This window comes from Salarias fasciatus, chromosome 2, assembly GCF_902148845.1.
Source record: "Salarias fasciatus chromosome 2, fSalaFa1.1, whole genome shotgun sequence".
NCBI lineage: Eukaryota > Metazoa > Chordata > Actinopteri > Blenniiformes > Blenniidae > Salarias > Salarias fasciatus.
Window position 1 is genome coordinate 30,390,118 of NC_043746.1, and position 25,637 is coordinate 30,415,754.

A 25,637-nucleotide genomic window follows, 5' to 3' on the forward strand; every position below is an offset into this window, starting at 1 on the left:
ACCTTTTCTTTCTTGTGGTGTGGAGTTCACATAAGAAAAATGTCAAAATTTTATCAAAATCAAACAGTTACAAAGGAAAATGAGTCCAATCTCAAAGAAACCGTATGAAATGTGGATGAAACTTCTGCTGCAGCTGTTGCATTGTGGGTGTTTTTCCAAACTCCCCCTGACAGCACAGCTTTGACACTAGCTTGATAGCATCCAGGAAGCTAGTTTTCATGGCATGTTTGTGTTCACTACTCTTAATCAAACTCTGTCAACAAAAAACAGCTTTTCCAATTTGCTTGGTGGTTTTGGAGGGCCGCACTGGAGCCTCTTCTGTACCCGTTTTGGCCCACGGGCCTTATGTTTGCCACCACAGATCTAGATGCTTCTTGGGTCGATGAGTACTAAAAGAGCTTCGAAGTGACAGATTCATACATGTTTAGCCTCTGCTGAAGCAGAAGGACTCAGCATAACCTTTAATTCTCCGCCTCAGATCTCCAGAAGACCGTCATGGAACAAGAATCACAACAAACGTTTCTGAAAGGGGTGAATTAAACCTCTCTGCAGTGAGAACTCTGATTCTGGAGGACGTCTGAAGGGACGATGGGGTGAAAACTGGGGGAGAAGAAGTAGGACGAGGACCTGTGCTCAGAGGCGGCGGTCAGCGGAGCGACAGTCTCCCTGGGGGGCTCAGCGTGAGGCTGGGGGGGGTTAAAGGGCGGAGGCTCACTGCTCCTCCTCACACCCACATGGAGCTCAGTGCTGGGCGTGGATGAAGGCCGCTGTCCCGCCGCTTCGTCCTCCTTCTGAATCTGCATGTGGGGTGGACAGGGTGGGGTGGGGGACGGGCTGGGGGACTCTGCAGGGGTGACGTCTAAGCTACAGACCTGGTTTGGACTGAGGCATCAGCCATTCACAGCACACACACACACACACACACACACACACACACACACACACACACACACACACACACACAGCACGGGGACGTGCGATCAGAGGACACGGTGGACACACACCACAGGTTAAAAAACAGCAGGTAAACACGATGAAACGAGGTGAAGGACGGAAACGGAGAGGGAGGAGGAAGGAAACAATGGAGGCAAGATCAATGCATGCACTGCGATGTAACGTAACACCATGGGTGAAATGAAGTGGGTGTGAAACACACACACACACACACACACACACACACACACACACACACACACACACACACGCTCAGTCTTGTATTTCTATCCTTGTGGGGACCGTCCATTGACTCCCATTCATGTCTAGCCCCTAACCCTGACCCTTACCCTAACCCTAACCCACACCACAACAAAGCCTAACCCTAAAGAAATGTTTTTGCACTTTTACTTTTTTCAGTAACAACAACATGGTCAAGAAAACACTGTTTCTCCTACTTAGGACCGGAAAAAGGTCCCCACAAGGCACGTCGTTCCACATTTTGCTATCCTTGTGGGGACATTTGGCCCCGACAAGGATAGAAATACAAGAACACACACACACACACACACACACACACACACACCACGCTGCACACGTCTCGGTCCGCTACGCTGCAGGAAATCCTGACGCTCATCAGCTCATCAAACTGTACAAACTATGAAATCTGCTGAGTCTCCTGCTGCTGTCAATAAACAGATGGTGAAAACACGCTGCAACGATCACATGAGGGAGGCCGTCCGGCCAGCAGGACATTCAAAACACCGCCAGTGCTCCAACCAGACGAAAAACAATAAACACACACATCTGGCCTCGGCCAGCTGCTCCTGTAGCCTCCACCTCCTCATATTCGCCTAATGCTCTCAGTCCTGCATTTAAATCTGGCACGTCATGCTAACAGCTAATAGCAATCTGACAGCCAATGTTTGGAGGAGAGTTTCACCAATAAATCGACTGATCCTGGAGTAAAACATAGTAGAATAACACTAATAATCGATGCAGGTTGAGACCACTGGACTGTCTTCTCAGTTCAGCTGCTGCAGGTTTAAAACACCTCAGTGAGAGTAAAGCTCATCTCTGTCCTCTCTCCTGTCTGAACCTTCCAGAAGCAGCTCTGACTGCTTCAATCCTCGCTCTGCAACACATTTTTCAGTTCTTTTCACGCTGTTTCTGTTGGAAAATTCCTGATATAAAAAAACAAACAAACTATTTTTTGATGCTAACATTGTCATTAAACTGAAGCGTAGAACAGATTTCACTCGTATCAGTCAGACGTTCCTGGTTTGGACGAACCAACCATATCAGGTGTGGTCTCCGGCCTCACCTGAACGGTCTGTCTCCCCCTACAGGCGAGGTGGCGGTGCTCCAGCTCTTGCGGCCGCCGTCCTCCTTGTCGGCCCTCTTCTTGCGGAGCGGCGTCGGCACGTATCCGCTCTGGTTGCTCTTGTTGGGCAGGTACTGGTTGAAGGGCATGGCGGTCCGCAGCTCGGTGACGGACGTCCGCCGCGCCAGCATGTCGTCCTTCCGGATGTCGGGCATCTTGCGGTGCGGCGGCCCATCGGACTCCGAGTCGCTGCCGCGGCCTGGAGGGGGGACGGACGGACGGTGGGGGGGGGGGTTAGAGGACACAGCTTTTGAAAAGGTTTCATCATTAGAGAGACGTTTTCATACTGGAACTCTGGCTTCATCTGCCACCTGAACACTTCAGGAATGAAGACAATAAACACAACACACTCATTTTACACAAGTTGCACTGTGTAGTCACTACAACTTCTAACCAATCAAGACGATTCAGCTCAATGAAACCTCAACTCCAGTTAAAACCTGTCGGTCATGATGTGCACTTCATAACTTCATGCTGCTGAAGTGGAAGAAGAAGTAATAAATGAGAACATTAAGGTTTAAATAAGGTCTTGAAAGACCTCCATCTTGTTATTTTGGCTTACTGATATTGAGTAACTCAATAGTTGCAGCTGATTTGTGCACTCACATGTGAACACCACTCAGAATGGTCCTGCCAGGACTTGAACCCACAACCTTCACCTGAGGGAGCAAAGATGCAAACCACTACGCTGCTACGCAGCAGCTGAACGATTGCGCTTCTAAACCGGACAAACTACCAGGAAATCACATCAATTTAAGTGACACAAAAAAATCTATGCAGCTATAATCTGCCCCACATCTGGATTATTCTTCATCCCAGTCGTGGTGGACATGATAATCAGTATTATAATCATTGTAATCAATTTCACCACGTAGTTGAGTTTCTTCCTCCGCCTTCACACTGAACTCTTTAGAATCCCAGAAGACTGGGACGAGCCAGCGCTCTTCACACCGCGGTCTGCGGTGTTGTTGAGCCGTCCTGTAATTACACGGCCGTCTAGCGATTTTCCTTGCTGGGTGTTAATGCTCCTCGGAGTGACGATTCCCCTTTAAGAGTTCAGACAGTCAGAAGCGCCCGGCGTGCTGAGTCACTGGCAGACACACACAGCGAGCCGGGAGCTGAAATTAGGCCTGAAAATAAGGTTTTCTAATCTGGGTTTATTTATTTATATCAGCAGTTTGTCTCCAGCCTGCATTCCTGTGGCCGAGCATCAAAAACACGTCACATAAATCATCCACGAGTTCATATTGAGCAACTGGGAGGAATTTACCGAGTCTGTCTGCATCTCATCTTAAACACGCTGTTTGCTTTTTAACGTCGGAGGCAACACCTGGCTTTGCAGCCGTGCAGCGCTCAAGGACTTTCCCCGCTCGGAGCCTCACATTCCTGGACGGACGGGGTGTCCTGGTGTGACAGCAGGAGACAGAAAGGTGGACTCTCCGAGGGAGAATGTTCACCATTCCAGAGCCGCGGCGCCGGCATGCCAGCCGCTTCCTCCGGCAGGTCGTCACTTTCTGCAAATCCTCCGGCACGTTTAATAAAGCCGGGCGGCAGAACGCTCAGACCCCCGGATCACACTCAGAAAAGCCTCAAGATGTTCAGCACATGCACCGTCCCACCGTCCCCTCTCCCACTGCATTCCCTCTGTGGATTCATGACTCACTGTAAACATGATCCATGGACGAACCCACAATTTAACCAGAGTCACGCCAGGAAATCTCCCGGTTCAGAGGGAGTACATGAAAAAGCTTTCAGAGGAAACCAGTGTCCTTCTTCTGAACTGCCGAAACGTTTTCTATCAATAGATCTCTACGTTCTAATGCGGTCCAGGAGACTGACACATCAAGGTCCAGAGAAAGGCCCGGAGGTATCCGCACTTCCAGCGTGGGGCGGTTCAATTCCCACCCTTAACCCATCAATTGGAACCATGAGGGACTCCATTCAGATCCATCTGGGAGGAGCCTCACGTCTGAGTGGGACAATCTGCTCTCTGCACATGTGGGAACACTGAAGGGAGCGTTCAGCGGGGTCAGCGCCGGACTGTACCAGGCTTCAGGGGCGGCGGAACGGACGAGGGGAAGATCAGTGGAAACGATTAGACGGAGAAACTGATTCAGAACTACAGCCAAGCCAAGAAGGTTCTGAACGGTTTTACAGGGAGGTGGAATAACGCTCCGTTTATGTGACAACGCTTCAGGTGCATCTGCATCAGTTTTGAGTTTTTGTGTTTAAACAAAATCAATTTGAAAATGATGTCTGGGAAACATTGTTTTGATTGATTGTCCATCTACTGAGCATGCACAGAACTGCTGTTTACTACAGTCCTAGAGCACAGGACCAGGACCAGGACCAGGACCAGGACCAGGACCAGGACCAGGGCCTGGAGTAGAGTTTCCTCTATCTACACGGACACTGACCTCGTGTGTCAGAAATTCCCGTTTTGCTCCATTTACAGGATGACAGAGCTGTGCCGTTTTCAAAAAGTTGAGTTTCCAGTGTTTATGATAATCGTTGTCGTAGAAACAGACTCCCAAAATGCACCAAGAGCTTCCAGTTTCTCCTGAAAATGTTCTGCTGTCTACTCCAGAGTGGAGTTTTTCAGTTTCCTTCCATATCAAATATCGTTTCCTGTTTGAAGGTGTGTGTGTGTGTGTGTGTGTGTGTGTGTGTGTGTGTACTTGTACAGCTATATGTTGTGAGGACCTTTTGTGAGGACCATGGGTTTTTAACCTTACAAGTGAGGACAATTTTCAGAAAGTGAGGACATTTTTGCTGGTCCTCAGACCTTTTTGGGTCTTTTTGAGGGTTCAGACTTGATTTTGTGTGTGTGTGTGTGTGTGTGTGTGTGTGTGTGTGTGTGTGTTCTCGTATTTCTATCCTTGTTGGGGCCAAATGTCCCCACAAGGATAGCAAAACGTGAAACGACGTGCCTTGTGGGGACCTTTTTCCGGTCCTAAGTAGGAGAAACAGTGTTTTCTTGACCATGTTGTTGTTACTGAAAAAAGTAAAAGTGCAAAAACATTTCTTTAGGGTTAGGCTGTGTTGTGGTGTGGGTTAGGGTTAGGGTAAGGGTCAGGGTTAGGGGCTAGACATGAATGGGAGTCAATGGACGGTCCCCACAAGGATAGAAATACAAGACTGTGCGTGTGTGTGTGTGTGTGTGTGTGTGTGTGTGTGTGTGTGTGTGTGTGTGTGTGTGTGTCATGCCTCCAGACAGAGACTGACTCCTGACCTGAAGGTTTAATGTCAGGAGTAAGTCTGTCCTCGCCGGTGGGAGTAGATGAGCGTGTGTCAGTACAGAGCGCCGCGGCTGTCCTCCGCTTTAAATGGGACAGTTTTATTGACTTTTTGCATCAGGAGCAGATCGATATCCACACTGAAGCTGGTGAAAAAACCTCCAGTTTTGGATGCGGCACCAATTTTCATTTTTCCTCCATGAATCCTGATGAGCCTGTTGGCTCGGTACAGGAAGTGATTTAGAGCTCGTTTAATAACGGAACACCTCATCTGATCGCCTTTTTCTTTTCTTGATCGATGACTTAACTCCCACAGAGGTACGACTGTCCCGGTGATCCGTACCGGGACGGTTTGATCCCCAACTCCAGCGATCACTGGTGTGTGAGCAGTTTCCATAGCAACCGAGGTGAATGTGTGAGCGAATGTGACGGATAGTGTCAGGAGTGTTGAGAAGAAAACGACTTTTACCGAGTGTGTATGTGTTCGAACGCTGCGGTCCGCTGTGTTTCCGGTCTCAGTGGCCTCCCATGCAGCCTGACTGGCCTGCAGTGTTTCACCTCGCAGGACGACAGGTTTAACACACCAACACCAAAAACACGAAACCGATCCCTCTATAAACTCGCTCCAACCAAAAGAGCGTGGCCAATATTGGATTTCTCTCAGAGATTGAATCAAACGCGGCGCTCTTTCCCCCTAATTACTGTCAGAGAGCAGTGGGCTCACGGAGAACAGAGCAGCGGCTTTGTCTAAAGGTCAGAGCAGGAAAACCTGGCGTCAAGTGTGTATGAATCCTGATAAATGGCTTCTGTTGTCACGTGAACACTCCGCTCCCTGTTCGCTCTGTTCACGGTGATGATAATCACAATATCAGCAGAACAAACATCCCCCTGCAGATAATAAAGTCCGCATTTGATTCAGGTTCTGGGTTGGGTGTAAGAAGCTGTTAATATAAGCTCTGTTTGCTTTCTACTGATGCGGCTGTAACACTGGAATTCCCAGTTTGGGATTAATAAAGCAAAGCTCTGCTCTATTCTAGTCTACTCTACCCTACTCTACTCTACTCTACTCGCCACCATTGTTTATTTCCTCTGAAAGTGCTTCAAGTAGACTGCAGTCATGAATCAGACACTACAGTAACTACAGATCTAGAAAAATATAGACTAGTTGAAAATGTGCGGTCGTAAATCTAAAGGTTATAAAGGCTCTGTTCCACCTGTCCGGCCCACTCGGGATGAACTTTGACCTCGTGCGGCCCCTGAACTGGAAGCCGTTGAGCAGCCCAGAGCTACAGTGGCTGTATTGTACCTGGCTGGGGAACAGAGCCAGTCCTGTTCCCGCAGCATGCCGCACCTCAGGGACCTCAACAGGTCCCTTTGTGTGAACATCTCAGACTAAAACAACACGGCTCCAGTAAGACAACTCCACTTGACGGCTGTCTTCATCCTTCCCTGTCAGGACTCCACTTCATCGTTTCCTCAGACGCTGGCAGGGAGGTGGGCGAGCGGGAACACGAGCAGCTCGACGGGTGACGAATCAGCTGCAGGTTACACGTGTTGGAGGAGACCGTAGTGAGACAGGACGTGCTGAAGAGAAAAGGTGTTTCTTATAGTCCGACTGCTGAACAGCAAGCAGAAAGGCGGCGTGATGAAGCAGGAAACTGGAGTTTCTGGAAAGTGCTGCTGCCGGGCGGCTGGTGACAGCGTGAGGGGTTTGGAGACAGCAGCTTCCTTCACGCTTCCCTCAAAACAAAAACACAGTCAGACAGGAAGCTTCGCCTCCGCTCCGCCGTTTCCCACCTAAACTACAACCCCTCGACTCTTTTATAGCCTCTCATTACATTTTAGACGGGAGCAAACCCGCAAGCCGTTGAGCAATCAACAGCTTGTGAACAGAAGCATGGAGTGAAGCCCTCACAGGAGAACAAACCCCAATTTAGACTCAGGCACAGACGGAAGTGTTCTTGCATTATTTATCTCAGTGTTATATTTTTAATATCTGCTTTGTTTTCAGACCTGACTGGTAATTTAAAGTGTGTTTGTAACACTGTTTTGAAGAGAGTCATATTAAATGAGATTATTATTGTTGTTATTACAGATGAACGGTGTTCCGTTCATTTTACAGACACACAGTTTTACTGGGATTATTTCCTGCCAGTCCGTGAGACGAGTATCTATAAACTTCTGCTGTAACTTCTTTATGATTCTTGAATGTTTTATGGACATGTTAAAAACAGAAAATGGAGAAAATCTGAAGACAAAGAAATAAATAGTCAGTAGCAGGCCAGTGTAAAAGAAATCATTTCACTGATACAAACAGAAACGTCTTGACTTAGCGAGAGTTTCTGATGAGTTTTCAGGATTATTTGTAGCTTTTTATTAAGCTGATGTTGTTTTTTCAGCTTTGGTTTTCAGCTCGAAGCTGCAGTTTCATCACGACCTGCTCATCATTCCGCTGATCAAACACGCCTCCTTCTCCTCTTCCTCCCTCTTCAGTCCCGTTACGCATGTCGGTTCTCCGCCATCAAACGGCCGTAACCAAGGGCAACCGGTCCAGAGCGGCGCCGCCACAGAGCCAGAGGAGCAGAGCTCCGCCGAGCGGTCACTCAGTGAACCGTGAGGCCGAAACCTCATGAAATGAGAAGAACCTTTGACCTTTGACCTCACACTGCAGACCTGTGTGGATGGCTGGGGTGTTAAAACAGAGCTGCGTCATGTCTGAATAAATTCAGGAAGCAGATCTCTGCTGCATGGAGCATCATGTCCTGATGTGTCAAATCAATGCTCTGTGATCCAACATCTTTTTTTGAATGATTCCTTGTCAGTGTTTCCAGCGGGACCAATCAGAGGAGCTGGCTGTGTTTCCCTTCACCTGTCAGCCGGCTGACGCCTGTGACGACAGTCTGAAGAGCGACTGAAACAACAACTCCTGTCCTCCACCCGGCGCTCAGGATGTTTCCTTCAGGCTGCTGGACACCCGTCAGTGGGATCATCACAGCGTCCTGACGTGGTGAAAGGCTGAATTATGACTGCAGTAAAGCAGCACAGCGTCGAACTGAGCAGCTGTGGGCGTCGTCCTGCACAAACAGCAGAACAACAGGCGTCCGCCTCGGAGCTGGAGGAGGACGATACGCCTCACTGATCTGCACCAGAGCCAAGCCAAACAGAGAACGCCGGAGCGCCTCGCTTCTGAAAGGCGAACTGAAGCCGACAGCGAGAGTCTGAGCCAGCCCGAAGACGCCAGAACGCTTCCCTACCATCGCTGCTGCCGCGGGCGACCAGGACGTCCGGCGAAGGGGTCTGTCGGGAGCGCGAGCCGAAGGAGTCCAGGCTGTCGAATGAATCCTCGCGGCCGTGGCGCGGCGGGGAGAGCGAGTCGCTGCGCTCGGAGTCCCAGCAGTCGATGTAGCCGCTGTCCCGGATGCTGCGTTGAGGGCTCTCTGCCTCCTCCGCCTCCTGAGGACAACGACCGAGAAGAGAGCCGGAGTGAAGACAGGTGAAGACGCAGAGCGTCCAGGAGGAAGACAGGAAGGAAGCAGAGACGCAGGTCTCACCACCAGACAGCTGCTGGTTCTGACACTTAACCCACTGAATTCCAGACAAAAGGAGAGGGTCTGGATGTTCTGGGCCTCCGGATGGGAGCATCTTTCCTCTGCTGCTGACATGTAGATTTACAGGTTTCCACTGTGAAGCTCAGCTGACAGAGGAAATGTTGCCTGACTTGTTATTTTACAGCAGAAGAAGAGAGCGAGGCCGTCATGTCGGAGTCTCAACAAACCCGTCTGGAAACTTTACCTTCAACTTCACAGTCTTGGTCAAACAGAGAGAACCACCTGATTCTATTCAATAAAGAAAACTCTTTAACTTCTCTGCTCTGTAGTTTGGTGCTGTGTCATGTGTGAACGTGTTAATTATCTTCACACTGGATCTGCACCTCGGTGTGTTTGGCTTTATATAAATGTGTGTATTCGACTGTATTCCTGAGACGCTGCTGTAAAACTGCAGCTGAACCCCTTACAGTTTCAGAAAATGACACTGCGTTTTGGACTGAACGTTAATAGTCTCTGTAATGAAAAGGAATCTGGCATTAAACACTTATTGGTTTGAATATGTGATGATTGTGAAATTGATTCCAAATGCAAGATGAAGAATAATGGAGACGAGACTGGCTGATGCTTTGGTCTGGTTATAATGTTAAACTGAGCTTTCATCTGAATTATAAAGTTTTGATCACTTTCAGAAGTGAAGGATCAATTTCCCTACTTAAAGTTTCGTTTGGAGGTTGGGACAGAGAGAGCTGAATCTGTTCCTCCTCAGTGAAAAGTCACCGTCAGGCTGCTGTTGGTGCACCTGACCACCTCCGAGCTGCTGCCGTCTCAGTTTCTCTGAAATGTGGAAAACGTGCGAACATCTGGAGAAGTGCTTCAGCTGAGCCGGCAGGAATTTCACGGGAGGCGACGTCACATCGTCACACGGCGGAATGAAAACCGCGAGGCTGACGTCAGGCTCGGCAAATCCACCAAACTGAGCTGCAGCTGCACGTCCAGATGTGATCTGACCACAGATTCCAGCTGTCAGACTGGACTCAGAGGATCCTGGTGAAGCGGCTGAAGAACCGGGAGTCAGCAAACCTTTCGCATCTGTGACAGCAGGCCGTCGAACTCCTTCAGGTCCAGCGTGGGCCCGCTGTACGCCGTGCAGCTGTTGGTGGCGCGACCCAGCCAGTAGATGGTGATTAAAACCTGCAATCAGACAAATCTGCATTCAGCAAGGCTGCAGTTCAACAGCTGGACAAAGATCAGCTGATTTTAATATCACAATTCACTGTTTGTGTGATTTTAAAATATGTATAAATCTAAAGATAGGCGGATAGAGAGAAAATATCATGTCTACATCTACATGGTTATCTTCCACGTGAACATCACATACGAATCCAAGAACATATTGACGAACGTTATGTGTTAAATGTGCAAACCTAAGGTGACACAGACACGTTCTCTAAACATCACAAGCGAACATGAAAACAGTATGAATAGTTACTTTCAGTTAACGGCTGATAAAAGAATCTGTTTTCATAACTTGGCAGTTTGTTTACCTTCATACAAATAGATATTTAACCAACTGCAAGACAGAAATAACCACATTTAACTCTTTCCCACAGTTTTTTGTTGCCTGTTCTAAAACAGGCAAAATTAATCATCTTATCAACAAATCTACTCTAAACAAGATGTTTTACAAATAAATCCTGAATATATTACAGCAGGGAAGCTTTTCATTCTGCAGCTGAATGGCTATAAATAATCTGAATTGTTGTGAAGGGAAGTAAGGAGCACAAAGCCAACATGTATTCCTTCACTTTCCTCCCGGACAACACTTCACACTGCTTCCTGGTCGCTGCAGTTCAGCCTCTCCTGAAGACGGTGTGCGACCTGCACAAACACGACAAGCCGGAGCCATTGTCCTCAGCAGCTGCATTAATCTGAGTGTGTGTGTGTGTGTGCACACATTAGCAGGTGGAGCGAGTCCTTGAAGGAGTCTCTACTGCCTTAACGCCGGTGACCCTCTGCCCCGGAGCCGAGGAGCCGGAGCTGCAGCGTACAGAGTAACGTCCTCAGCATCCTGAGCATGGCAGCAGAGAGGAGGAGGCGGCGCCGCATCGCACGGCGCTGCACCTTCAGCACTGCTGGCCAAGCGCTCCGGGCTATATTTACTGTGTCCAGGTCAACCGGCTTAATGTGTTTATTTCAGTCAGACTGTCAGAGTAAACACCTTCCTCCATTCAAACACGCTCAGAGGAAGAGCAGCGGAATGAGAGGAAGCACTGGGACAAACGAGGCCTCTTCTGGGACCCCGGTTCACCTTCCAGACTGTCTCAGCCTCAAACACCTTCACCTTCGCCGCTGCAGTCAGGATCTACAGTCTGGAGGGTCTGCAGGTCACGCTGGTGTGAGGAGTCCCTGATTGGAGCAGGCCTCCTCAGCGGTAACAGACGGTGTCGTGTTGCACTGCGGTGATCGTCAGGTTTACAGTATCGGCTCACTGGACTGAGGCCCGGTGGTTACAGACAACTTCCACTGTGTTTTGGGAGTCTGTTTACACGACGGCGACGAGCCACTGAAAACACAACTTTAGGAAAACAGGTCCCAGAGTGGAACTTTCTGAAAACGCTCTGACAAAACACACTTTCTGGAAACAGTAATGCTCCGTCCCTAGAAGACAGCAGAAACACTGATCCTGGTCATGAGGTCCAGTAGAAGTCCACGGCCGCAGGAAGCAGTAGTTCTCCACATGGAGCTGGTTTTCAGTGTTTTTCTCGTTGTCGTGAAAACGGACATCTTTTTAAGAATGTTGCCGTGTAAACGTGAAACCTTTCTAAAACAAGAACGATGACTTTTTACTTTAAATGTTAAACCTAAATCCGGACCACTGCAACAAAACAAGCCTCTATAAACCAGGAGAAGAACAGTCTGAAGTGCCTCAGCACTGCCACCTAACGTCCAGCAGAGGCATGACAGCAGCTTCACACAACGCTCCTTTAACTTTTTCACAAAACGCCACAAAGTTTAAACTCCAGCAGCGCCGGAGACATGATGCGAGCTCGCTGTAGGAGCCGCTCTGCCGCCGTTGGGCGCCATTGTCCTCCCGTCGCAGAGTGTGGCGCTTCTGTGTCACCGCTTCAATCGACACATTGGCTCACGGCCGGCTCACGCTGGAAGTGGGTCAGCTCCCAAAGTCTGTCGCCCGAGCTTCAAACGCGGCCGTATCGATCCCAGCTCCACAGCCACAGCGCCGACACCACACACACACACACACACACACACACAACCCTGCCGAGGGGAGTCTGAACGGCGAGACGCTCGCTTTGCATCATCACGCTCAGCAGCTGTGGCACATGTGGACAGACCTGTCCAGGAGCTTCTACAGTCGCGCCTCTGTTTCATGTGCAAACACACACGTTGACGTTGCCACGTTGAGCCCGTTGACGCACGCCGGTGAAGTACATGTCAGTCTAAACAAGCAGATACAGACCATGAAGCCTCCGCCCCCTGCTGTGTGATCGTCCTCTGACTCCACAGCAGCAAAAGCAGCGGTCTGCTGGTGAAGCAGCACATTTCCACCGCCTCAGCACCTTCCTCCGGGCTCTGCCTCGTCGCCTCTCTCTGCGCTGCAGAGAGCGCCGCTCAAACCGCCTCCGTCGGTCCGCAGCGCGCCCGGCAGATCCGCGGCTCAGGCGGCGTCCAGCCCACCGGCAGCCCCGACCGCACAGCAGCAGCGGGGACAGACCGCAGAGTGGGCCGGGCTAACGCCGTGCGCTCCACTTCACCAGCCAGCATCGCAGCGCCGGAGGAGACGGAGGCAGCAGCAGCAGCAGCAGGGATGAGCACGTAAATCATTTAAAGGCTGACAGAACGGGACAGAGTCCAGGAATCACCAGCTGATCCTCCAGTCTGAGAGCAGTCACTGGACCAACAGACGGCAGGTGGACGATCAATGACTGTTCAGGGTGAAAGCTGGTGAGAATCAGACGACGGCGATAGATACGACAGAAACAGCAGTCTCCAAACATTATCACACCGTCCTTCAGCAGGCATCACTTACATTCCTCAGCTTCCGACTGCAGTCGCTTCCCCTGGAGGAGAGAGAGAGAGAGAGAGAGAGAGAGAGAGAGAGAGAGAGAGAGAGAGAGAGAGAGAGAGAGGGAGGAACAGAGTGAGACAATGACTTCTGGAGCAGTTTAATGAAGACTCTTACATAAGGTTAACTGCACACAACTTCGCCGTTCTCTTTCTCCCACGTCTCGCTGCAAAGAGCTAGAAAAGTGAAACGAGGAGGACTTGGACTGCAGCCCACGCAGCCGCAACGTACACAATCCACCGCTGGCTCGCTCTCCTCATCCTGTATCTGACTGTCTGAAACATCATCAGTCGATTATTTATGATTATGAGGAGAAAGTTTGTTTTTTTTTGCTATTTTAAACCAGCATGAATCACATCCTGTCAGCGGGCACCGGAGGGGGAGACGTCACGCTGTCAGCCAAATGATTTACCCATCAACTGATCTCTGAAACGCTGCTGCAAAGACAGATTTTCCAGGAGCACATCCCACAAATGAACGGGATGACTCAACAACCAAACACACATTCACACACTTCTTGTTACTGAACTGAGAACACGTCCAGGAAGACACACTTCCAGAAAACAAAACTCTGATCCACAGAACCAAATAACCCGAGTAAAGAGCTTTTCATTCCAGATAGCGTGAGGACAGAAGAGTGAGCAGACGTCTTCAGCACAGGCGAAAAGGTCAACAAGATGTCAGTAATATGTTGAATCCACACTGCGATGCAGGAGTCTGAGGAAGGAAACCAGGACGGACAGACGGCTCTCATTATCAGGGTCAGGAAGGGTGACGGTACTTTACCAAGACACAAATAAACCCTGCTCAGGTTTCTGTCCCGGGGAAAATATACGCTTTTTAATGGAAAAACAGAATTAATTTTGTACCTAATGAAGTGAATTCCCAGTGTAGGAGGAGGACTGTGGTCAATATCCAGCAGACTGAAGTCAAAGGTCCTCCTGAGAGAGCTTTAAATAAGACTCTGTGTCTATTCAAGGACGTCATGGACAAAGGCTATAAGGAGTTCCACCTATTGACACATTAATCTTCACTCAGTCTGAGGGTGCTGAGTGTTTACAGTCCAATTCTATGATGTCCGTTTACAGCAGAAACCACACACGCACATGCACACGCACATGCGCGCGCACACACACACACACACACACACACACACACACACACACACACACACACACACACACACACACACACACACACACACACACACACACACACCCAGAGAACAGTAAGCTCTAAACATTAAAGGTGCATTAAGGAGTTTTACAACCTTAAAAATACTTATTTTCTAAGGATCGACCGATATGGCTTTTTTAGGGCCGATGCCGATGCCAATTATTGGTACTTATGGAAACCGATAACCGATATGTTGAACCGATATTCATTTGCAGGAAAAATGAACATTTTGGCATCAAAATGTAGCTGTGGGTGGGACATTGTTCCACAGCCCAGAGTAGTGACTTAGTAGTGAAGTGACTAGTGAAGACAGATGTGATGTGCTCAGTGGAAAACACTTCTACATTCATTATACTCAGGCCTTTTGTTTTCGTTCAGTTTATAATTGTGTGATTACTTTATTATTATTGTTATTATTATTATTACTGATACATGTAATTATATTTATCCCACACACACACACACACACAATAATGCAGTCATCTCATCCATAACTTCCCCAAAACTCCAATATTCAGCTATCTGTCGCTGCTGATAACACAACTCTTTCCTTCATTTTCTTGTATTTTGTCCCCTGTATGTCCGTGTACTGTAGGAATAAAAAATAATAATAAAATAAACAATGGAGAATCCTGGTTGAACTAAAGTTGTAGGCTACTGTAACGCTAAAAAATATGTTAAAATCAATGTTATCACTAATCGACGCGCGCCCCCGTGGGGGGAGTCATTTTTCGGCAGGCAGTCTGTTCTCGGCACGGTAATCATTCAACCCCCGGTCGCCCCGACCGACTCGGCCCCACGCGTCTTCTGCCACGCACTCATGCCACACATTGAAAACTGGAAAAAAAAATCAGCGGTAGGTCTGTGACAGGCTTGTGTTTGATTCCTCCCGGTTCCACAGCAGCGCACCAGACAAATTTACCGGTAATTTTTTTTTCAGTTTTCAATGTGTGGCGTGAGTGCGTGACGGAAGATGCGTGGGGCCGACTTGACTGTAATCCGCTGCCGGTTGACCGCTGCCGGCCGACCGCTCCCGGCGTCCCAGCGAGCGGGCTGTCCGCCGGCGTCGGGCCGCTCCTCGCGGCTGTGCAGCCGCGTGCCGTGCTCTCCGGTTGGGAGACTTGAGGACAAACTGTGTGGTTCTGGTGACTGACGGGTTAGAGGCGGAGAATCTGCCTCAAGCTTCATATTTGCCGTTATTTGGAACTGGCTAGCTTAGCTACAAGCAAGCAGAAGTTGTTTGCTCATGTGATCACATCACAATGCATTATGGGAGCCGTAGTCAAGACAACTGACTGACAACCGGGTGGTCTTTATTACCGTATTTTCTGAAAAAAAGGCGCACCGAAATATAAGGCAGACAGTTGGGCTTTGAGACAATTAGAGGCTTTTAGGTGCGCCTTATAGTGCGGGAAATACGGTAAAAAAAAAATTTTATCGGATATTGGTGGAAAAAAAGGCCGATGCTGATTATTAGAAAAATGCCCAATATCGGCCGATATTATCGGCCAGGCCAATAATTGGTCGATCCTTATTATTTTCCACCATAAATGTTACACATTTTTAATGATGTGTACAATGTGCCCTGACATATTCATTACCAGTACCTCTAACAGCGCTAAATTGTCACTTGAAAGTTGCAGTGCCGGTCCAGTACCAGAATTTTTTGGGGGAGAATCTGAAAGGAATGACGTAATGCGCGCTCCGGCTGGTTAGGTTTCATTTTGTCCGCCATTACTCCGCCAGATGCTTAGTGAGCAACAACTGAGCAGGATCTTCCAGAAAGTAAGAAACGACTGGCTTCTAGCACTGCCACAGCTCCACACAGACTCCACCAGGTAGAAGAAACTTAAATCTTACTTGAGCGCTTCTAAATGAGCGAAGACAGAGTTCCCCTCTTCCGTGCACGCGAGCCGCAGGGACGAGTTTTTCCCTAAGCTGCATTACGCCCAAGGCCTGCAGGGGGCGCTGTTTCGCATAAAACGTGCAAACTCCTCAATGCACCTTTAACAACGGGAGAACACACACATTCACATGAACCACTGATGACGGCCGTGGTGTGAATCCGCAGTAGCAGTGTTTTTGGTGTCTGCAGGAAGACGGAGTGATTTCAGAAAGTGTCATCGATTCCCGTTTCCATGGAGATGGAGCGTTTTCAATAAGTTCCACGATGGGAGAAGTTTTTAAAAAGTTGTGTTTTCCATTGCTTGGATCACCGCTGTGGTGGGAACTAGAGATGTGCGGATGGCTCATTTTTCCATCCGCAACCGCTTCTTAAAATTGGGTGCAACCACAATCCCTAGTGGGAACACACACCCAGAACCTCTGAAAGTTTAGGAAAGTTTCACTCGAGGACATCGTGGCGTCGACGAACCTCGGGGGGGAAAAGTGGGCGGATCTAGAGGAAGAGGAGCTCGAACCTTTCACGAGGAGAACGGCTCACTTTCTAGAGAATCAACCAGCTAACAAACCATCTTCAATTCTGTCTGCTAAAGCCGGAGGTGTGATCATGTGATCAAGTTCAATCCAGTCACTTCATTAACTGTTCATGTTAACGGGCATGTAAATGGAAGCAGTTCAGCAGGATTGTTTTACTTTAAGGTTTTGATCTGCCTCCTAATCAATACGCCTGGATCAATGGGAAGCAGCTGGTTGAAATGTGGTGTGTCTGGAGTCATGCACACCGTCCTCCACCGAACCCTGGACAGGTCTCGAAAATGGTAAATAAAGGTTTTCTTATTTCTTTGACATCTTTGTGACGCTTTGATGAAAATCTGAATCTGCTTCCGGAAATAATAAATAAAGAAATAATTCAAAGTTGATGCAGTCGTCAGTACAATCTGAACACTTCAGCTCCACTGTTCTGAAGCTGGATCTGTTTCCAGCTTTCTGTCACTGATTACTGAGATAAATTCATGTTAATGCTAACGTGTCACAGAGGCTTCGAGTGCTTGTTGACAGTTAAATTGCTGCAGCAATCAAACAACACAGTGTTTGTGTTTCTAACCTTTGACAGAACGACATCTGCCAAAAGAAAGAATCCCAATCTTCTCTTTCCAGGCGTTTGAACTTCCAGACAGCCGAGTGGAAAGTGAGGCTCTGGCCGGTGAAGCGCCTCTTATCTGTGAAATCAATCTGTTTCCATCAACACGCCGGTGAGGAGATGTTTGGAGGCTGAGCTCACGGCGTACAAGAGCCTGCCTGTCCGTCCGCCTGCCGGAGCAGTAAACACCTGTCCTCATGCCGAGGGGCGGGGCGGCCGGCCGCTTCCCGACTGCAGCGGCACAAAGCCTGCATCCTGCACCCAGAGCTTACATAAGCAGAGGAAAATAGCTCAGGGCCACTCGACTCAACGCCGCGGCGCTCCCTCCAGACGCCGCCCGGCCCTCCCTCTCCCTCACACTCGGAGGTCTCCGCTCGCTTCTCACCTTTCACGCGACGATCGGACGCTCTGTGCAGCTCACCTGACGGTTAGGTGTTTACCAGGAACCGTTTCAACCTCAGTCCTTTCAGAACACTTTCACCCTCTGAAGACGAAGTGTGTTCATCCCAAATCACAACCGAAAAAAACATGCAGCTGTTTTCATGATGGGCCACTAGTGGGTGCTAATGAAACCACACACAGAACACCAAGTTGGATTGTTATTATGGTGACGTCAACTCTAAAACTACCAGGACCAGGAGCATCTGGACTGGAACCAGGACCAGGACCAGCACCAGGGGAATCTGGACTGGGAGTCATGCCACTCTGGATTAAAGCCTTGTTCTGACTGTCCCTCTGCTGAGCATGTGCAGAGCTGCTGTTTCCATGTGCAGCAGCTGTCTTTCTATCCATGTGGTTATTTAAAGAGTTTTCAGTCTTTTTTGACAGGATCACACAGTTTGGTAAGTTACTGGTTTTTAGCCGTTCCTGCAGTTTTTATTCATTTTTGCTGTTTTGGTTATTTTAGCTGCTTATGAACTCGAAAAGATTCTATCCAGGAGTATTTTAAGAATTGGTGCAGTACGTCTGTGAAACTCAATTAAGATAAACGGGACAAAAACATGGATTTACCCATATTTGTCCTGCTGCTTAGTGCATGTTAGGACACTGTACTGCAGGTTCTTGTCAAATCATCTGCACACGATCCATCTCCTCAGCACAGTGAGAACATGCAAACTCCACAGAATCAAACCCACGTCCCGCTGCTGTGAGGTGGCCGTGCTAACCACTACTGCACTCACATTTCCTTCAGTGTAAAGGGTCTTTGTGAAAAGACTTTTAAAAGTTGTTCAGTAACATTCGGTCACTGCATTACATTTGAAAACACATACGGGAAAGGTACTGTAAAGGTGATTTCTCATATTTTTACTGAACAAGAGCCAGAAAAAAATTCTAAAAACAACTTTTTGATTCAAAAAGTTTCCATGAATTTCACTAAGTTTCACTTTCAGAATAATTTTTACAAATGAACCTTATTTTAATGACAAGAAAGCTCAAAATCATCAAATTCAGCCAAGTTGGGATGATTGTTAATGCCAGAATATGCTTTAAACAAACAATCTGACACACACACACACACACACACACAGACAGTGTGAAGCAGCTACACCTCGTCTCTGAACCTTCCTGTATGAAGCTACAACATGACTCTAAACACACTTTTAAAAATGTGCCGGCTGCTTGTTGCCCGGCAGCGGGGGAGCGGCCGGCGGGGTTCAGGGGTGATGCTCGCTGCTCCGTCTCCTCGGTTCTGTTTGGACAGAGCCCAGCGGCATCTCACAGATCGGCCATTGTTCCCTCACTGAGGCTCATGGACTGTTCTGAGCAGCAGCCGACAGAGAAACACCCGGCAGCCTCCTGCTGACACACAGTCTGACTGCTGCCGTTCAGTCTGTCCTCACAGACGAGGGAGTGTGTTGATATCAGCCTCCTCATACACACCGAAGGCTTCAGTAGAGGTCGCACACACACTCAGAGGAGGGTCTGACGTCCGAGTGGAGCCGAGTCTCACCTGGAGGCCGGGCGGCTGGACGAGTCCTGCAGGTCTCCAGGGTCAAACAGCTGAGAGCCCTTCAGTCCCAGGTCCTCACAGCCCCGCAGGAACACAGCCAGGTTATCCTGCACACACACACACACACACACACACACACACACACACACACACACACACACACACACACACACACACAGAGCATAAAAATCAGGAAACTTTCTCACATCTCCTCTTTCCTAAATTCCAGAAGGTTCCCCCCTTTTCTCCTCTCTCACCTGCTCCGCTGCTCCCTCTCTCTTCCCTCCACATATCAGCCTCTCTCCATCGCCTCGCTCGTCCTCCCTCTCTCACTCTCTCCTCTGCACTTTCTGATAAACTCTTTGTTGGAGGCAACCTGAGAGCAGCCCTCCTCTCCTGTTCCCAGGTTCTCCCTCTCTCCCTCTCTCTCTCTCTCTCTCTAAATCCTTCCTCCTCTTTCTCTCTCAGGGTGTCACCGTTTCCTCTCCACCCCGATTGTCCTGACTGCTCCCTCCCTCCCTCCCATGGACACACACACTTTGAAACACTTGTTCTCAGGATCGTTTTCCATTTCTCTCCCGCCCTGCAGCTTCCTGAGTTCCCGCAGTCCCGCCCTCAGATAGGAACGCTCGCTCTCTCGCTGCTCTCAGCGTCGAATCCGTCCCGAGCCAGAGTGCCGCTCGGGATGAGCGGGCGACAGCGGGAGCAGCCCGGTCGCACACCCGGACGACCGCCTGTAGCTACAGAGCGAGCAGCTGCATTCAGTCTGTGTCACCAGATCTGGACACACTGAAAACAAGAGTGTATGGAAACACCCTGCAGCGGCTGCCAAACCACCAAACAAAGCCACAGAATGATACTTCTGAGCCGTGGGCTGGGATTCCCTCCCAGTGGTCAGATTTAATTTCAAGACGAAGAGCTGGAATTAATATCAGACAAAGCAGAGGTGGAGAAATCCTGAAACTTTTCCTCCAAGTGAGCAGATCCGGCAACAACAATCAGGACGTTAAACTAACTGACTTATTCCCAACAAAGAAATAAAACTCTGCACTGGAAACAGATCCTGATGACAAGAACCGGACCGACGCGCTGAAAACTGAAATCACAAGCCGATTTCGCTAACTGAGGAAAAGATCTGAAAAACAAAAACAAAAACTCCTTGAAGCATGTGGAAAAAGGCAACATGTGCTCGCTCTCTAACATGTAAATACACCACATTCATCTGCTGCCATGCGTCAGGCGGTTTACCCTGGAAGTCCAGAGACAGGAGCTGAGAGGCCGGACGCTTCAGCCGAACTCTGCAATCAGAAAACCAGCTGAACTCCAGCAGCCTGGAACACTCTTCACACATTCCTCTTCCTCTTCCAGCTCCTGATAAAAGTCTGCGGTGGATAACGGGGGAGTAACCCCGCAGCGTGCGGAGCTCAGCGGCGGTTTGCAGCTCATTAAAACAGGAAACTGGGCGTTTACAGCGCAGATCTGACTGACGGCTCCGTGTGTTTGGAGAGGGATTGGCAGATAGAGGACTGGCTGTAGCGTGAACGTCCAGAGAAGACAGAAGAGGAGGGGTTTGAAGGATAAAATGAAGGAAAAAAATCAAGACGATAATGAGCAAGGAAAGCAGAAACTAACTCCTGTATGACTACAAATCATTAATGAAACCATTTCAATTTGCTGAAAACCACAGGAACAAGGCATAAAGGATGTTACCATGGCAACAGAAGCAGGACGCATCCTGATGATTGATGATTAAATCAGATGTATTGAAGAGAACAGCAGATAAAACTTTAATGAGGATCAGATTATCAAACTTCCAGGTCAGATAATAAGAGTCAAACCAGTCAACCCAGAACGGCCCGGACCGCCATGGCCCTGCCAGGAACGCCATGGCCCCGCCCAGCCCGGCCCAGCCAGCTGCCGGCAGCCCAAACCCCACAGAGACTGATTTTCCCATTAGTCCCCAAACAGGAAGAGGAAGGGGGAGTCATCTCGATGGAGCAGATAACGGCACAACTCCTGTTTATGAGTTTCTCACCTCCATAATCACGGAACAGAGGAAGGAAAATAAATGGAGTTATGAGGTTTGGGATGGATGAAAGGTGGCGCTGTTCTCAAACACAGACACCCAGAAGGTGGGACTGCGGAGTTTTCCAAAGCAGAGCGCTGCTGTAAACATGTTGACTTCAGTTCAGATTCCTCGTCTCTCAGGGTCAATTAGCTGCGGCCACCTCCTGTTTGGAGGTGCAGAAAACGTCATGAGGACAAACAGGAACACTGAGAATGTGTGCTCACATAGCTGAAATAACGCCTGAACCCAGCACCCGCTGAGGTTACCGGGTTTGAAACCGCCGGCAGGAAAAACTATTGTTTGTCTGCAGTGATTCTCCAGAGGCTTTGGAGACAGAGTGTAATTATCCGACACTTTTAAACAGCAGAGGCGGCAGATCCACAGCTCTGCCTGCTCCCGTCAGCGAGACGACAACAGTCACTGATTTAACCTTTAACACAGGAGGAAAACGTCCTCTGAGTCAAATCTCTTCACCGACGACCGGGACTCAATGAAAAGAACATGGTCTGGTTGAATCATTCTCCAGTGTTTTCCAGCCGTCGAGGGGTTAAAATGGAGCAGTGAAGGAAGCGATCGGGTGTCACTCAGCCTGTTTTTACGGGGGTTAGCGGCCCTGAAAGGCCGTTTCATCCCGGTGAAGGGCTTCCATCGCTATCAAAGAGCTCCAGTGTGCCAGAGTCCACTGAGCAGCATCAGAGTCTGGACCCACGTCAAGTCCAGCCTGAAGACACAAACCTCTCTGAAACCACAGAAAACCACTTCAGGGCCGTCATCCCGGCTGTCAGTGAGTCTAACTGTAACGAGGAGCAGCCGACCTTCGACCCTGCAGGGACTCCAGCTGTATGAACCCTACAGGTGCACCAGGACTCACCACAGCAGCGACCGGTGTGGGCAGCCGGTTGATCTTCTTCACCAGCCCGGGTCTGATGGAGCTCAGCAGCCTGTTCAGAGACAAAGAGGACAGACAGAGAGGAGTTACGGCGCCCGTCCTCGTCTCTCCCTCCGTCTCCACTCTCACCCTCTGAGTGTGTTCTCATCAGAGGAAGCAGAGTAGTGACTGCTGGACAGCAGCGCTGAGACGTTCACCGCATTCCTGAAGAAACCCCGAGACCAGGAAGCTGCCTTCACTGCAGTCTCCTTTCAGCTGAATCTGCCTTTCAATTGAATCTATTTTAGATGAATCTACTTCACTACAGACGGACTTTCTGCTGCAATGTTTACATGAATGACGACAGAGGAGGAACTCTGTGTGCGTGTGTGTGTGTGTGTGTGTGTGTGTGTGTGTGTGCGCAGACAATGACTGCACTCTGAGAAACAGCCTGGAAGCAGCACATCTGATCATATCTGAGGAGAGCTGACGGACGGAGGAAGGTTTGACTGAATGAGTGAAACTCAAAACGAGCGGAGTCGCAGGAAGTGAAGTTTTCTCTCTTCAGTGACGCTCCAGTCGAACTTCAGTGAAAACAACAGCGGCTGACTCACGAGGACGGGTGCGTCACAGTCAAAAGGTTTGATCACGATAACGGAGATATTTTGATGAACTCTGCTGAAGTTTAAATGTCTTTTGACTCATTCCTCCGGAAAAATGAAAACATCAAATGAGAGAAGTGAGGACCGTCATAAACACACGGAGCTGCCTCCTCACACTGCTGAAGGTTCTTCAATTCATTCACAATGGTTTTTCACAGACGCACAGACGAGCCATAACATTATGACCACCGTGGGATTATGATCTATAGTTCTTCAACATTTCAAGGCGTCTCTAGTTTCAATTAAAGGTATTACTTCCTCCCTAATGTGAGATAATAAGAAATAACAATATGATTATCTTGCAAAGCGTTTTTAAAAGATACTCAAGGCGGTTTTACAGGGAAGCTATAAAGAAAGAAACAAACGGGTAAAAAATTCAAGTAAGAGAATGAAACATCAAAAGCCATCTTGAACAGATGTGTTTTTATAAGCATTAATTTGTCATACCACCTCCTGCAGGAGCAGTTAACCATTTAGAAAACACGAATTATCAAATGTGTAAATTTCATCTGCTAATTTGAACTCCAGGATGTCGTCGAGGGATATTTTTGAAATTCTAGACTTCTAAATAAGCATCATTAGATGCGATAAACCTCCACAAAGTGCCAGAAATCGCATCTAAATTGCATTTATTTCACCATTTCTAGTTTCAAATAGTCTGGATGGGCTTTAAGATTGACTCCTGCTGTACTACGAAAACTGACGGCAAATAAGACTCATTTTTCAGATAAATGAATGCAGACAGGTGGTTAAAACAACTACTATAAAATTAACATTTAACATGGTTAACAGGATCTCTCATGTAAATCTCACGTTTAGGCAGAACTGTTGTGATTCGAGGCCTGGGGCGTCGTCGCCACTTGCCTCGATTGATCACATTAATGCAGGGATTCCTGGCACGGCGGGGCTGCTGCTAAATGAGTGCTAATGTGTGTATTCACAACAGAAACAGTGTGAAGTCCGAGCGTTCCTCCCGCTGAACACAGGAATGTGACAGAGATCAAGTGTCCGTGTGTTTTCAGTCCGCTTCAGGAGCCGCGCTCATTACCACACACCAGTTCAACAGTGACTCAGGAGGAGGAACGCCGCCGCCGTCAGGCTCTGACCATGTTCACCGACCAGCACAGACAAGGAACACACACCTGCTTCACACCTGTTTCCAAACTAAGCGTTTACAACATCTGGAGGAGTCAACTGCACTTTACAGACTGACTGGTTCCTCCTGTAATCAACTTTTCCCTACTAAAATCAACTGTTTTATCCTGAAATCAAATGTTTTTCTACAAAAAAAACACCTTTTTTCTACTAAAATTAACTATTTTTTCTGATAAAATCAACTGTATCATCCTAGAATTAACTGTTTTATTCTTAAATCAAATATTTTCTCTGTTGCATCATGCATCACTTTTATAACCCTCTGAAAGAGGCCAGACACATTCTGACTTATTGATTTTTGCTAAAGATTTAGTTCAGGAAGAAGAAAATCCCCAGCACAGGAAGTGTTGAAGTTGTGGTGTTTTCTCCTGTGACTGATCCATCATTCAGAGAATCCGTCCACCTGCTTCCAGTGCGGCTGGAGAGCCGAGCTCTCGTTGATGGAGAGTACATGTGGCAGAAACGTGCTTCATGGCAGACTTTTTATTAACTTGATGTGTTCTTCTAAGACATTTCCATGCAGATGTGCAGACGAACACTGTGCTGTATGTCTTATAGGGAACAATCACTGTTACATCCTGCTCTCCTGTTAAATCCGGGTTCTGGTTGATTCTAACAGCATGCAGGAGAAGATCAACAAACCTGGCTTGTGGACATTTTAAAACCTCCCGAAGCGATAAAGGCAGGGGGAAAGTCAGAACTCACTCGCACAGCAGAATCCCGTTCTCCAGTCCTGCCCGGAAGTCCCTGTCACCGAAGCACCGTCCGGTCACCGCCTGCAGGAGGGACGACAACAGACGGACAGGATCAGCATGCGGCCATCGTCTTCTCCTGAACTCCCCGGCCCGGCCCGGCCACGGTCTGGATCAGAACCGCTCACGGAGAACACAGCAGGCTGCGAGCGGAGAACCCAGTCGCTCTGGTTTCAGCGCTAAACACTAACCAGCTTGACATAAGCTGCAATCATCCCGAGCGAGCGGCCGGGCGGGTTAATGTGACGTGACAGGGGATTTATCCGCTGGTCCTGCAGACCCTCCGAGGACCACGAGCCGCAGGTTTACACGAGCCTCATCTCATTATCACCCCAGCTCCAGTCTATACGTTATGAGTGGAGAAATAAGTAAGGAAAGAATGACTACTAAATCCGTGCAGGACTTTGAGAGAGAGGAGTCATGCTAAGGGGAAACGTGCAAACTCCACACAGGAAGTCCTGCATTGAATTCAAACCAGGAGGGAAGAACTAACCACTATACCACCACGCCACCCATCAGCGGTTCATTTCTGGTCTTATTACTGTCTTAATCTGACTTACAGGTGATTTCCACTTCTGTCATTCATTTTTTTCTCATGTTTCTGTGAGACGTCCTGAATAAAGGGTTTTTTTTTTTTTTTTTAAATGTGTGAACCCAAAAACAGAAAACCAAACAAAACCCCCACATTTCACTCAGGCACAGATTCCTGCTGCTGTGAAGTTTGTGAAGCAAACTGAATCCAAGAGTTTGTTTTCTCTCCTGATGACCCGACCTTCC

The 25,637-nt window shown here is 48.6% G+C and overlaps 1 protein-coding gene across 6 annotated transcripts in view; it reads right to left on the reverse strand.

Moving 5' to 3' along the window:
- The window catches only part of LOC115400731 (LIM and calponin homology domains-containing protein 1), a 64,278-nt gene that overhangs the window by 17,351 nt on the left and 21,290 nt on the right, over positions 1-25,637 (reverse strand). For 3 of the 6 annotated variants that reach the window (XM_030108774.1, XM_030108759.1, XM_030108752.1), the window contains exons 2-9: positions 24,814-24,884; positions 22,295-22,364; positions 19,356-19,462; positions 13,150-13,180; positions 10,182-10,292; positions 8,808-9,006; positions 2,258-2,516; positions 628-882 (exon numbers count right to left, since the gene is read on the reverse strand). In XM_030108774.1, coding sequence (XP_029964634.1) covers positions 628-882; positions 2,258-2,516; positions 8,808-9,006; positions 10,182-10,292; positions 13,150-13,180; positions 19,356-19,462; positions 22,295-22,364; positions 24,814-24,884 — 1,103 coding nt within the window. Of the gene's footprint in view, positions 1-627; positions 883-2,257; positions 2,517-8,807; positions 9,007-10,181; positions 10,293-13,149; positions 13,181-19,355; positions 19,463-19,612; positions 19,768-22,294; positions 22,365-24,813; positions 24,885-25,637 lie in introns of those variants that run through there. The other 3 variants (XM_030108788.1, XM_030108766.1, XM_030108781.1) reach the window with 2 other exon arrangements.